Source organism: Ochlerotatus camptorhynchus, unplaced genomic scaffold (assembly GCF_037179485.1).
Source record: "Ochlerotatus camptorhynchus isolate MF236.1 unplaced genomic scaffold, CSIRO-AGI_Acam_v1.1 ptg000012l, whole genome shotgun sequence".
In the NCBI taxonomy this organism is placed as follows: domain Eukaryota; kingdom Metazoa; phylum Arthropoda; class Insecta; order Diptera; family Culicidae; genus Ochlerotatus; species Ochlerotatus camptorhynchus.
In genome coordinates, this window is record NW_027040504.1 from 2621385 (window position 1) to 2636899 (window position 15515).

The 15515-nt window shown below is 40.5% G+C and overlaps 1 protein-coding gene across 1 annotated transcript in view; it reads left to right on the top strand.

Moving 5' to 3' along the window:
- The window catches only part of LOC135700605 (uncharacterized), a 474339-nt gene that overhangs the window by 132694 nt on the left and 326130 nt on the right, over positions 1-15515 (top strand). The window contains exons 2-3 of the mRNA XM_065221151.1: positions 8390-8757; positions 8817-9063. Of these exons, the coding sequence (XP_065077223.1) occupies positions 8439-8757; positions 8817-9063 (566 nt within the window). The 5' untranslated portion in view covers positions 8390-8438. The remainder of the gene's footprint in view (positions 1-8389; positions 8758-8816; positions 9064-15515) is intronic.

A 15515-nucleotide genomic window follows, 5' to 3' on the forward strand; every position in this document is an offset into this window, starting at 1 on the left:
ACTATTTTAATATTATTTTTAACATGATCTGGGCAGGTTTTTTTTATTGGATGTATGGTATGAAATCATAACTAGCTTATTTATTTACTTGTTTTCAGAATTTAATTGTTGTGTATATGCTCTAAGGGCTGACTTAAAGTAAATTAGTACGCACAAAAATACCTGTTATTCGTGATTCAATAAGCTTAAAAAGTCCATTAATGGTTGCTTTACAGTACTTTTACTAAAACTTCAAAGTTACAGCATTAGATGGTTACATTTCTCCAGTTCATTACCTTGGGGACAAAATCGGTCTTGTTGGTAGCATACCACTCCAGAACCAGCTTGGAGTAGTTGCAGCTGGCCAAATCGGGCCAAAAGATTACTTCGCCGGTATGCTTGCGGATGAACGGCAATACACGCTTTTTCAGGCATTCTTCGATGTAAACTTGGGATGTCATCGTCGAGGATGTGACGAATGGTTTCGTTTTCAGGCCACAACTGCAAATCGCTTACCAAATCGTGGCCTTCGCCGTGAACTTGTCGGCAAACACGAACTTGAATCTTCCCGGCATATCCCCACGTCCAATCGCGATGTGAAATTTTTGACCGGGAAGCTGCTTCAAATCGAGTTTGATGTATGTTTCGTAATCGATCAAAGTGCAGCCCTTGTGTTTCGTCAAAACACGGTCGTACAAGAGCCTTGCACGCTTTTTCACCACGGAATTCTGCTTCATGTGCCGGTTCGGATGTTTACTGACTGTACGACTTGTATCCTTCCCTGGCAAGGATGTTCCGCACCGTTTAAAAGTAGGCGTTGTACCTTCTGGCCACATCTCGGATCCATAGACCGGAGTTGACTTTAACGCACCTCAACATCTTGCTGCGCAGCTGACGATCCCTGGTTCCAGTTTTTTCGTAGGTCCGCAGATTCCTTTCCACACTCGAGTTTCCTTGTAGGTTTTGAGCACTCGAGAAACTGTTGTTTTCGGCATCTTCGGCACTTAAGCCAGCTTGGAACCGGACCACTCCGGATTTTCCAGGTGTTTGTGCAAAATATTTTTTTTCTTTTTGAGTACCATTTGACGTTATTTCTGTACGCGATCGACTACTTCGATCAAACTTGCACCAGTTGTTCTTTATAGAAGTGTAAACAAACCATTGCCAAAGATTTTCGACGTGCTAGCGGCGCGCGAGGGGCGTACCAATTTACTTTTAGTCAGTCTTTGGATCCTGAACAGGTAGAAATTTACTGTCTTCGGTAAAGTTGTACAGGACGTTCAAGGCTATAGGTTTATGTACAATAGTTCATAATTTTTTCACTACACGGCGCTAAACGTGCAATTTTCGCACATGCTTTAGCTCGAGTTCCTAATCAGCTAGAAAGTTACAGTCCTCGGCAATGTTGTTCAGCTACACCCAACACCCAACCGGGGGATGTATGATTCGCTTACAATTATGTGGAATACATCATCGGAGGATGTTAGTGGAGACCGCATGAACCGAGGCTGTGATATACCAAGCTACGGTCCAATGCAAGAAAATGGAGAAAGAAAAATGTGGAGTGTATTAGTGAGTGAAATTAAATCATGTCGAAAAAAAAGGTTGTCGGCTGGGGGGGGGGACTTGAACCACGAACGTTGCGACTATCAGGCCTGTGCTTTCTCCACTGCTCTCTCCATACTTCGGGATATGGATAGGCTAAAAGCTAAAAAGAAGCGCTCATTTCCTCGCATACTCGACTTCGTTTGCTTTTTCTGCTGGAGAGCATCGAGGCAAGAGTGAGCGTCGTTCTACCATGTTATACATAAAAATCAAGGCAAATGCTTGCTTGTGTAGGTGAAAGCATATACAGAACACGGAAAAAGAAAAGATTAAAAATCATTTCATCGTCTGCAAGGTCAACTTCTAACATTCGCTGCGATGTTCATGAACAGAGGATGATAGGAAATGGAACTAGCATTCATTGCTATAATTTTTTGGTTAGCGTGTGGTATGTCTACACGTGTAATCCTCATATGTGATATAGCTCGAGATCCCGAACAGCTAGAAAAGAACTGTCATTGAAAAAGTTGTTTAGAGGGTCAATGCATTTTGGTGAGCAGTAGTTCAGAATCTTTTCGGTATGCGGTGAAGGTGTGCATTTTATATATTTGCATATACTATAGCTTGAGGTCTTCACCATTCATTAAGTTACTGTCATCAGCAAAGTTGTACATGCTGCAAAGTTCTTCCGGATGGTTCACTGATTAGTTCAGAATTCTTTCTTTGCTGAATTACATGCGTATACATGTGAATTTTTATGTATACTGAATCAAATGCAGCATTATTATTTGGATATGAAAAGGAACTAGATACCCTCAATGTATCTAATATTGGCTTAGATGTCATGAAAATTGTTCGATAGGATATATTTCGATGTGTATTTTATATAGTGCGAAACCTCGATGCACATATTTATTTTATTTATTATTGTTTTTTGTTCTCTTCTATAACGTAAAAAAAATAAACAAATTGTTTCTACACATGATATTTACACTCTTATCTTCTAAACATCTTCATCAGCATCATCTATTGCACATCTGCTCAACGCTGAGTAACCTACGTTCTTAGAAATTTCTCCATACAACTGAGTAAAAGTGACTCACTCTGTGAGTAGTCTGGTTGTTCGTGCACACGAAAATACACGGATTTTTTATTGTTCTAAACCCCTCGATAAGCCATTTTTAAATTAGTCAAAAATGAAAGGGAGACTCTAATCTTTCATTTGGTGGAAGTTTCAGCGGTACTGATCTTTTTAGATAATGTTTAGTATCTCTACCGTATTACCACTATTTCATCAGGGGTATACAGGAAGAACGACACACTCTAATTTATTTAACCACAAATTTGCATTCAAATCCCCACCAGTAGAAGAAATCCAGAATATAATTTTCGTATCCCACTTTGTCTGATGCAAATTATAAATCCCCACCACCCTAGGGGGGTGACCCTATCTACGATGCAGGAAAAATTTCCCTTTGCTGTTGTGAGATGCGCGCACGCTTAGTAGATAGAAAGAAGATTGATGGAGATTTTGAAGATTTTCTGCAAAAAGATAGAGAGCGATGCAAGTGGATGGATTTAAATGTAAAAAAATAAAAAAGGTTTTTCGTCAATTTATTCACTAACGTGAGATTTTCCGACCATCTAAAATTGAGATAGGTCACCACCCCAGCCACCAACATAAAAAATTCCATAAAGGGTGATACGGTCAAAATTTGGTCAATATCAACTTGACGTATTTCTTTCAATTTTGCATTTAAAAAACCTGAACACCCCTTATTTTGAAGGTGTGTGTGTAGAATGTTGCTCCTATTTTGATTTTGGAATTCACTCTTCAGTTGTCAAAATGCCGTCCAAGCAAGAAGAGCAGCGTATCAAAATTTTGCTCGCGCATCGCGAAAATCCGAGCTACTCGCACGCAAAGTTGGCAAAATCGCTAAAAGTTGCCAAATCAACCGTTACAAATGTAATTAAAGTGTTTGGGGAACGTTTGTCGACAGCCAGGAAGTCTGGATCGGGGGGAAATCGAAAACCGGAAGCCGCTGAGACGACAAAGAGAGTTGCCGGTAGTTTCAAGCGAAACCCTAACCTCTCTCTCCGAGATGCCGCAAATAAGCTGGGTGTATCGTCTACAACCGTGCATCGAGCCAAAAAACGAGCCGGACTATCGACTTACAAGAAGGTAGTGACTCCAAATCGCGATGATAAACAAAATACGACGGCCAAAACGCGATCCCGGAGGCTGTACATGACGATGCTGACGAAGTTTGACTGCGTGGTAATGGACGACGAAACCTACGTCAAAGCCGACTACAAGCAGCTTCCGGGACAGGAGTTTTATACGGCAAAAGGAAGGGGAAAGGTAGCAGATGTTTTCAAGCACATGAAACTGTCAAAGTTCGCAAAGAAATATCTGGTTTGGCAAGCCATCTGTACCTGTGGCTTGAAAAGCAGCATTTTCATAGCTTCCGGGACTGTCAATTAAGAAATTTACGTGAAAGAGTGTTTGAATGAACGTCTCCTGCCTTTCCTGAAGAAACACGGTTGTTCCGTACTGTTTTGGCCGGATTTGGCATCTTGCCATTACGGTAAAAAGGCCATGGAGTGGTACGCCGCCAACAACGTGCAGGTGGTTCCCAAAGACAAGAACCCTCCCAACACGCCAGAGCTCCGCCCAATTGAGAAATACTGGGCTATTGTCAAGCGGAACCTAAAGAAGACCAAAAAACTGCTAAGGGCGAGCAGCAGTTAAAGGCAAACTGGCTTTCTGCGGCAAAGAAGGTGGACAAGGTGGCTGTACAAAATCTGATGGCAGGGGTCAAGCGTAAGGCCCGGCAATTCGGATTTGGAAAAGCGGAAGCCTAACTGAATATTTTTCCTGAATTTTATACTAATTGAACTTGAAAAAGAAATTTAATTTGATTTTTTAAATAAACGATTTCACCGATTTACACGCGTTTTCCCTTGACCAAATTTTGACCGTATCACCCTTTAATATTGAAGGGGAGCAAAAAATGCCCAATTTAAAATTGAAATTCCGAATCTTATTTTTAAACTTTCTAAGCATATTTTTTCATTATTTAATTCATAAGATAGGAGAAATGGCTCTAATGTTGACCTATAGATTGCCTAAGATTGGGCCCATCGCTAAAAATCCGCTATTTATCAATTTTATCTAGATGAACGCGTCATTGGGACGGTACTAATAGATATTTTTGGTTGCTTTTGAAAATTTAGTCGATTGCTGAATTTATGTATGGGCCCAAATTAGGGGCATTTAGGCCGACATTACATCCATTTCCCCAACATAATTTTTTTTTTCGTTAGATGTTATTTATTTTTTGCCAAATACAGTAACTTTCTAGCTGGTCAGGATCTCGCGATATTTTATATACGAGAAATGCGTGCCACGTATTGATTTATTTCTGAACTACTGTTCATGAGTCAAAAGGTCTTCATCACCTTAACAGCTTTGCCGAATACAGTAACTTTCAAGCTGGTCAGGATCTAGAGATATTATATATGCGAGAATTACACGTGCAAACTAGCACCACGTAGTGAGAAAATTCTGAACTAAAGTGTGTCCACGATGAAATTGCCACACTATGAAATTGCTCTAACTTTTTAACCGTTGGGTAGAATTTAATGAAAATTTGGGTGGATTTAGTTCATAGTGCATTATTTACATCCTGCAAGTTTTAAAGTCCTGTGATCAAAACTCGCGGAAATGGAGTCGAAAGAACAGCTCGTGCGTGATAAAATCTTGCGCATTCATCACGAGAACAAGGATCTCTCGCATCGTTCCATCGCTAAAACGTTGGGAATCGCGAATTCCACGGTGTCGCGAGTGATTAAGCGGTTCGAGGAACGGTTGACCACCGATCGGAAGCCCAGAAGTGAAGGAAAAAGTATTCCGTACAACACCAAAAATCACAACCGCGTAGTTGGGGCCTTCAACCGAAATCCGAACGCCTCCGTTAGGGATGTGGCTAAGAAGCTGCACCTAAGCCGAAGTTTTGTCCAGAAGGCCAAAACTAAGGCTGGGCTTCGAACGTTCAAGGTACAAAAGGCCCCTAATCGCGACGAGAAGCAGAACAAGTCCGCCAAAACCCGTGCCAGGAAGTTGTACCTCAACATGCTGACGAAAGTTGAATGCTGCATCATGGACGACGAAACATATGTGAAGGCCGACTTCAAACAGATCCCCGGCAACCTGTTTTTCACGGCCAAGGATAAGTTCAGCGTTCCGGAGCATGTCCGCACTCAGAAGATGTCCAAATTTGCGAAGAAATTCCTGGTTTGGCAAGCCATCTGCACGTGCGGGAAGCGGAGTGCACCTTTCGTGACCCAGGACACGATGAACGGACAGGTGTACATAAAAGAGTGCCTCCAGAAGCGGCTGCTTCCTCTCCTGAAGGCCCACAACGTCCCAACAATCTTCTGGCCGGATTTGGCCTCATGCCACTACTCCAAGGACGTGCTGAAGTGGTATGCGGACAATAAGGTCAATTTCGTGCCGAAAATGTTCAACCCTCCCAACACTCCCGAGCTCCGCCCCATCGAGAAGTACTGGGCGATTATGAAGCAGCACCTTCTTAAACGACCTAAGGTAGTGAAGACAGTCGAGGAACTGAAGAAAGTATGGGTTTACATGCAAAAAACGGTTGATTCACAGGTTGTGCAGAATCTTATGGCCGGGGTTAAGGCCAAGGTGCGGGCATTTGCGTATGGACTGTAAATAAAATACGAGTAAAATGGTAAAATGAAGTTTAATAGTTATTTCTCAATTCCTGAAAATTTGATGGCAATCGGATGAAAACTCGAATTTTGCGAATCAATTTTGTGTGTGGCAATTTCATCGTGGACACCCTTTATTGCGCACCAATCAATAGACATTGACCTCCTGAACAACTTTATCGAAGACAGTAACTTTCTATCTGGTCAGGATCTCGAGATATAGGGGAAGTGGATGTCGGCCTAAATGATGCCCCGTACATAAATTCAGAAATCGACTAAATTTTCCTTAATTGGAACACACCATAATAGGAACGTATAGCCATAATTGGTACATCTACCCTAGTACTGTCCTAAACTGATAAATAGCAGATTTTTAGCGATGGACCCAATCTTAGATCCATAGGCCAACATTAGAGCCATTTCTCATGCGAGAATTTAACATGTATGCTCTTTTTTATCTAGCTCGTTACAAGGCTCAGTCGCGTTAGATTTACGGAGCCGATAATTCATTGTTCTTTGTTTGTAACAAAATTCACCACATGTATGCTAGCGCTACGTAGTGAGCAAATTCTGCACTACTGTCCACCAGTGAAAAGGTTATGATCTTCTGAACAACTTTTCCCAAAATAGTAACTTTCTATCTGGTCAGGATCACCAGATATTCCATGTTGTAACCAATTAAGTCAAATCGCACGTAGTATGGACACCGTTTATGCTGTTTCCATTAACATTTTCCCAATTATCCACATTTTGGGGGGTTTACTGTAATCAAAGTTTAGCTTGTTTAGTTCAAAACAAGGTGTTTGAGAAATAAACGTTGGTTTAAGATCAATTGGTATTTCGGCAGCAAAATGGCAATGGAAAAGTCGTACTGTTGTACAAAGTACAACGCGCGAGTACTCGTGTTACAACAGTTGGCGCGAGTAACGAAAGGCTAATCGAGCCAACTTAAAAATGACGATAAAGTGTAGTGTTGGACTTCAGCAGAAAAACAACAGAATTTCTAAAGAGTAGTCCGCGGCACTTCTAAAGTCCACAAGACGTATAAAGGGGGGATCATAAAGCGCGCACTCGAGTAAGAACACGGAGTGCGGCTCTATGGAATTTTGAAATACAGCAGCCCATGCTTCTAAGAAAGTTAACACGAAGAAAGTCTACTAGGCTTGGTTTGAAGAAAGTTAATAGAGCTTCTAGGAATGAATACATGATATCATATAAACTCCATACGACTTCTAGGGAAATCTACGGGACTTCTAATGGACGTTCTTTGGGAAGTCCTTTGGATATCTAATATAGGATCACAGAAAATCTAGGGCTGCCCACAGAACTATCAATGAATGATTACAGGATTGTCTTCAGATCTTCAAATAAAAGTCAATTAATCTTGTAAATGAACTTTATGAAAGTTCGATAAAGGTCTACAGAACTCCTAATGCAGGTCTGTAAAAAATTAACAGCACTTTAATCAAATTTAATTGCGAAGCCAATAGATCTTCAAAGGTTATTCCAGCCATTCTCACAAACATGTGTTTTTTTGCATTTAAAAATAGAAAAATCTTCTTGATAGAAACGGATTACGCTAGAAACCATCAAAACCAAATGGTCCTCCAAATCAATTATTTTGCCACCCAAAACCTGATTCAAAGTGTTTTTAAAGTCCCCATTAAAACCAACAAGTTATTTGCCAACTCAAAAGAACACGAGCTCGGTAAACAAACTTCCCCAGCACACAAACACAGTCAGCAACACACAGCACTGTCTGCGCAATCCGTTCCGTTGTCGTTTATTGCATGAATCAAAGCGTGAAACTGTGTCATCACGTCATCGCCATTTTTGCTGAATGAATTTGCGCGCGAATAAATGCACAAACTCTCTTACGACGCGACAAATATGCCCGCCAACGGCATTTTATGGAGAGGAGGCCCCCCGATATCGAGATCATCTTGATCACGAACTCGACTGGATGAAAGCTTTCGCTTTGTACCACTTAACCCGTTGAATGTACTTTTACGGTACTGCACTCCCTCCGGCGTGACATTTTAACCAACTCGATTGCGGAGATGATCTCACCTTAAACCACCTTCTGCTTCTAATGGTATGTTCCCCCTTCTTCTCCCATTTCCAACAGTGGTAAAATGTAGCTGAGCCCACCCCAAGAAGGCGAAGGAAGGTGCGCTATGGAGCAAAACATCTTCGACGTAGCGGATGACATTTCGTTCCCCTGGTTGCCGGCCTATGCCGAGGCAACCGCCGAATCGAGCCCGCTGTCGACCACCGGTTCGAGTCGGATGCTGGAGACCATCGTGGAGGAAACTTCCGACGATGACGATGGCCGAGGGGAATCGAAATTCAACTCACTGGAAGATCATCACGAGCAAAACGAGCAACAGCAGCAGCAGCAGCAACAACAGCAGCAGGGATGGTCCCAATTCGATCAGGTGTGGAGTTCTGCCGGGTCCGATACCGGTTCGGTGATACGAGTCGATACGCCTTCGGGTAATTATGGTAAAAACTTCACGGATCATGTTGTAAATAACTCATTTTGCCATTTTTAGATCAAGACACACTGTCCGAGCGAGACTTCATTTGTCCTCCGAAGCGTAGGAAGCAGGACATCGATGGCAGCGGGGGAGAGTTTATCTGCAACGGTGGAAGCGGCGATCTGACCGTGGTTATCAATGGCGGAAAAGGCGACGGCGTTGGTGGGGCCGGAATTTTTGGGAATATTCGGAAGCCCCGGTTCTACGAGTTGGATGGGCTGGAGGTGAATGAATATTTCATGAGGAGACACAATGAACCGAGGTAGGTTGAAATTGAGTTTTGGGAAAACGTTATATATCATCATCAGAGAGCAGTGTGCCGTACAAAGGCGGCGGCGGAATCGGAATCGCATCGTTCCTGGGGTTTTGGGTAATTAAAATGTTTCTGTTTTAGGAAGGGGGCATGCTGAGATTAAGATTTAACTTTGCTAGTTTTGCTAGGTGATTTGATTTATCTCTTCCGGGTTTCGAAGCGTTAAATGTCGAATGTTGGCTGGAACAGATAGGGTAGCAACTCAATCACTAATTGAAAGACAATTGCTTGGCCTTGCAGCGTGGGGTGAATGCAGGAACGATTATTCTTGAAGGTTTTTTTTTTAGCATAATTCTCTCTGGGACTATGATCATATGTATTTGATTTGAAACGGCTTGAATGCGTGCTAATCGTTAGCATGATCTTGCAAATTTATTCTGTAAAAATTCTAACGGTCATAAACATGAGTTATTGAGGTTTGTTGCCGGTGGTGTAGTGGTAAGCGTGATTACCTCTCACCCCAGCAGGCCTGGGTTCAATCCCAGTCGGCGGCGCCGGATGTTCTGAGGCATAACATCTCTGATCACGCCTTCCTTCGGATGGGAAGTAAAGCCGTTGGTCCCCGGTTCATGAGTTGATGGGTCGATAGGTAGGGTCCAGGTGTGGGAGCTGCCTTCCTGGCGTCGGTAGCACGGAAAACAAGATCGACGGAAAACAAACCAAAGGAAAAAAAAAGTGTGACTGTTATCCGTTTTGGTCCAATCAGCAAGTTTACATTTCAAAAATTGTCACTTGTTATTGTTTATAAAATTCCTTACTTTGGGCAATTCGTTCGTCAGGTCAGATTCTGTCCAATAGTCCCCTGTGTTAAATCAGGTATAAAACTGGTTAAGACGCTCAAGATGTTCTAGCTGATGCCTGCAGCTTATCATCATATTAGTGCTGGAAAATGATACAGTAATGACCCGATTTTGTTAGTCCCGAATCAGATTTTTAACTTTCAATAATTTCACATAACCGTAATTTCAAATCATTATCATTTATCTTCAAGATGGATGTTTAAGGTATACTGTGCTGCAACAAGACCACTGTTGCATGGGTTTCGTAGAACATTATCAAAGATTAATAACAAACGGGCTGACAAAATCGGGTCATTACAGTATCATACATGTTTAACTTTTCGCGGCTGTCGGATTCAACGCGCCTACGTCTACGGAGCTTACACAGAAGTGATTCGCAATTCGGTAGAGCTTGCCAAAAGTGTTTTGAGCTTATGTAGTTTGAATTTGTTCGGCACGGTCGCGAAATTTTGAAATGATTGATACGTGCGGCAAAATAACTAAATTGAAACAAAGCTCAATAGTAAAATAAGTAGAATATCTAGGGAGGAAGCCAAAATTAATCAACTTGCCAACATAGGCTATCACATTTATTTTGGTGGCACTTTTTCTTGCTTCGGTTGTCTCGCACGGCTTTCGGAATTCGCGCGGTTTTCGTAACTTACATAATTTAGTTATTTCGCTCGAAACGGATTTACTTATTCAATCGGTTTACTACGCGGATGTACCTACGCGCACACGTCACAGCATTTTTTCCATAACTATCTTGAAACAATACACACGGAATCCAGTGTTCAAGCTACCAACATAGGCTAGTCCTTCTGCTGTATTGTCAAAGATAGAAGCAATTTTTTTTTCAAATGGTTCAAGTCTTGAAAACTAAGCTGTCACGCAGCTCCAGCTTGATACCCAATGAAGAAAAAAAAATCCAATATGGCTGCTAAACATTTTGGTTATGCTAATTGAAAGCCCAAACTTTCCCCTTTTCACTTTCAATTTTCAAAAATACAGTGATTTAAATCAATAGCTCATTAGGGCTCATATGTTATTTATAAAACCACTTTTATATTTTCTTCTACTTGCATTAAACAATAAATGAATTGCTCCATCAACATTTGAACTATATCTATATAGAAAAAATTCTCAGCTTTGAAAACGCATTTTTTAGATTAAATCCAATATGGCGGCCAAATTCAATATGGCCGTAATCATTTTTGAACACGACAAATGAATGGGGTGGACATCGTGCCAAAAGTGCACTGGTTTCAGCGAGAATTACTCATATGCTTACATAGCTGAACACACAAAATTGAATAATTGGTTTAGTGTGCAATAAATTTTCAGTAAAGGATTGTAAGGCATATTATTCATTGACCATTATCCAACTTGTGTGCCTACTAGCTAAAATGCAAAACATTATTGCGCGTTTCAAACCAAATTGGACTAATAAGCGCGTTTTCACTTATTAAAAAGTGTGGTAAAACTGAAAGTTTACGTCTAATCGTCTTGGTGTCTTGGGTGCACTTATTCCTTATGATGCAAGCAATAAGTGTTCCCAAGACATCAAAACGATTTGACGGAAACGTGCACTTTTATGACACTTTTTGCATTTTTGGGGCAGTCCAGTTTCAGATGCAATCAGCAATAAAACATTAATTTTCTTTTTATTAGAATCAAAAATTAATGTTATTCTCTTCTACAGATAATAATAATATAATACTTTGACTATATGCCTTTGACTATTATTTCGGCGTGAATTCAACGATTTACACAGACTAAAGTGATAATTTTTATACGATCGATGAGGAGATGAAAGTATAGAATTGATAGTTCCGTTTAGAGTACTATCATGTGTGTGTGAAATTTGCATATAGAGAGTAGAAAGCGAGCAAGGACAACTTTAGGAAGGTACAAATCGGTTTTATCATCTCTCTTTACCAAACTACCCCTTTGGAGAGGGTGAGCCAAAGGGGAAGTTACCCAAAAATGAGTAAACATGCTTTTACTCAAATTTAAGTAAACGTGCCTATGAAGGAAACATGGTAACGGTTACTCAGATGATGACATTGTAAACGAATGAATGCCCCATGAATGCTTTACATATGAATTATTTCGTCCAGGAAGAATATTTAAGAAAAAACACTATGAAAATTTTAATTCTGTATTTATTAAAAATAACGAACTATTTGTAAGAGCTGTATACTGCCGTGTGTGGCATAATTGTCCCATTAGACTTTTTATCGATTTTACTTTATTGCTGAAATCGTCACGATTTATCGTAAAATTTAAGAAAAATAAATTACATTGGAGGGTTTGTTCGGCAAAACCTGAAAAAAATGTCAAGTCATTTTGTCCCATCGTATAAATTGCGACATAACAGTCCCATCTGCATATCTGTTTGAAAAAAAAGAGGTAAATAAGTATTGGTTTATACTCAGGTGGATTGTTTTATTCAAAATAATGATAAAAAAAAAACAAGCAAGTTAATGGAAATGTAATTCAATAATTCATTTAAAAAAATCAACCATCAAGTGCATAATTATATCAAAAATCAAAGCTTTGTTTCATTTTTGCTTTCTTGCAGTGGAAGTTCCGTCCAAAATTGTTTTTTGGCCTCTCCAATGACCGGCAAAACGTTACTAAGAAGGGCGTTCTTTCGATCCACGTCAATCCCGCGGGGAGCCTTCAAACGGTTCAGGCTGCTATCCAACTCAAAAGCATCATCTGTGACCGTCTTCATTTGCTTTTTTGAAAATAAAAAGCAGTACGTCAGATCACTTCCTTCCTCGATTGAATTGCTATACCCGAATTGATAGCTGTGCTTGCGGGGAACCACTTTTCGAATATTCTCGATGTACGGTCTCGGTAGAAGTTTGTTCAGCGTATACTGCGAAGCAATCAATGTAGTCTGGAAGAAGTCTTTAAACGACATTTCAAGAACTTCCACGTTCTTCTTCGCTTTGCCTACAACCTCCTTGAAGTCTGGAAAAGTTATTATTGGATCACCAATATGATTCCGCATTCCTTTTTCCACCGCCGCATGGAAACTGTCGGCGGACATAAACGTATTTCCGGACTCGAAGTATTTGAGAACCAATTCCTTAATCTGAATCGAATTTAAATACATCAAAAGAATTAGATGAAGGAATTGGTTCCAATTCTTGTTTTGTCCAGAGCAGTTGTCTAGCGACATAATAACTGTATCGTAGGATCCAAGTCTTATAATTATACGGTGAAAGCAACTTGTTATGTCGTTTGCGGACGGACCACTAATCGACTCGTCCCATAGGCAAGCGAACACTGGGCAATTCTGAGTGTACTTCCCAACAGGCACAAACGTCTCATTAAAAGCAAGAAGTCGTTGGGAGAATACAACACTCTTCAAGCCTTCCAGACGCGGAAGCTGAATAACCTGAAAGCAGAAAAGTACTTAGAAGTAATTCTTAGAGTAATCATCAACTATTGCTTTATTTTTGTAACCTTCTGGAGGTCAACAGCCAGTACGACATGTCCAGGTTCTGTCTCATCTCCGTCACATTTGTAAGCGATGCGGGATAACTTAGCCAAGCGTTTATGTTCCGAATACTTAAAGCATATAGAGCAATCATCATTTACAGAGCCGTCCTCGATTGTATGGTCAGAATCCTTGAAGTGTTGATCTGCTGCAACGCAGGTTTCGCACTGCCCATGCCCAAGCTTCACCAAAGAAATATTCATCTTTTTGATTTGTCTAGAATACACAGAATAGCTAACGTTCAAATCATGTGTGTCTTGATAATCCTGATGCATTGCTTTTTCGGTTAAATCTGACGGTAGATATAAACGGTTCGGCGCATGTTCGCGCCGGTAGTGGGATATCGTTGGGTTGTATGATTGGATATGCGCAATGACAGTATCTCGCTTGGTGGAATCTCGAGTATATGTTCCTCTTTTTGAAACTCTCGGTCCACCATCTTCGTCGTCGACAAGACATCGATAAACGGTATTGCTGTAGAAACAAAAAAAAAATAATGTAGTTAATTTGAACATCCTGGTCATAAGTGAAACGGAGGTAACATATCCACAATCTTCGGAATACCCAAGTGTATTGAAGAAAAATGTTCGGCAAACAGGCACAAACTCGTTGCTCTTTCCACTTTAAACTTATATTTGAAATGCTTTACCGGGTTAGTATCTGTGTATCGATTCTTAATGATATAATTTCAGTATTAAGCCGGTGATGGTTAAATTAAAACACAACTGGTTTCGTCTTCAGTCAAAGTACAACTCATCGGTTTATTTCACCTATTCTTTTACATCACTTCACTCGAGTGTGGATCCGAACTATACGCTCTCTTACTCTCTCGACTCTCATCCATTCGAAGGTAACGGTCTGTTTTGCCTCACTACAAAACATCGAAATGGCATTGCCTACTGCACCGTTACAGCTCCTCTACCCTTAAGCTAATACTTAAAATCCTCAGAAAATTTCAAATTCAAAACCAACTTAAAATCATATGAGTTCAGAGAGCAAAATCGAATTCTAATGCAAAATCTCAAAATAATTAAAAACTTGAATCTTCGACAACTATATTAATAGTATTCAAAATCTTCTTTCCTTTTCTTCTTAAATTTTCTTTTTGAACGTCGAACTCCGTCGGTCGGAAGACCATTCTGCTGATGGCTCGCTGAGGTGACTTCTTCCCCCGAAAAAATAAAAGATTCGGCCGCGAACCCATAAAAATCAGAACTAGAGTCTGAGACGTTCGAAAACTCTTCTTCGTCATCTTCTCTCCTGCGCTTGCTACTGTGATTTGTCGATGGCTCTGAATGCGTTTGCTGCCCAAATGGATCAGTCGATAAAGGTACACTCTCTCCATGGAAAGCAAAAGCTCTAGTTGCTTTCCGGCAAGAGGCTGGCACAATTTTTAACTGGCGCTTGTGCGCTGAAACGACCCTGCCTCCCAGAGAAACCTGCGAAATATTTGTAGAGATCCGTTTTAGAAATTTGGCTGGTAACCATTGCCGAATGTCAGTTGGGTTATTGTTTTTATAATATATCAGATCTCCAAATTTAAGGTTAGTAAATTTATCAGATATATTATCTGAACTAAAACTATCACTACCTCTTTGGTGATCATCACGTGTTTCAGTCATGTTTCTTTTAAAATTATGCTTTGGATTAAATAAGTCTATCAAAATCTTTGGTCTGTATGCTAACATGCGCTCGGACGGAAATTTACCATCTGTTTCCAGGCAAGTATTTCTATAATTGATTAAAAAATAAGAAATCTGCTCGTCCGTGTCCAAAGTTCTTATCTGTGGATCAACTAAAAACTTTTTAAATACGTTTTTCACCAGACGAACAAACCGGTCAGCCTGACCATTGCTTTCAGGATGATACGGTGGGCTTTTCATTACAATAATACCTTGCTTTTGGAAAAATCTAATGAAAATTTCTGAATTAAAAGGTGGTCCACCGTCCGTCACAAGAACATCTGGCAGTCCAAAACGAGCAAAAATGTTCAAGAAAACTTTAATCACTTTGTTGTGATCTGTCCCAACTTTCATATGCTCCACCTCTATCCACTTGGTGAAACTATCTACTACTACCAAAAATACCTTTTTATCAAAATGGAAAAA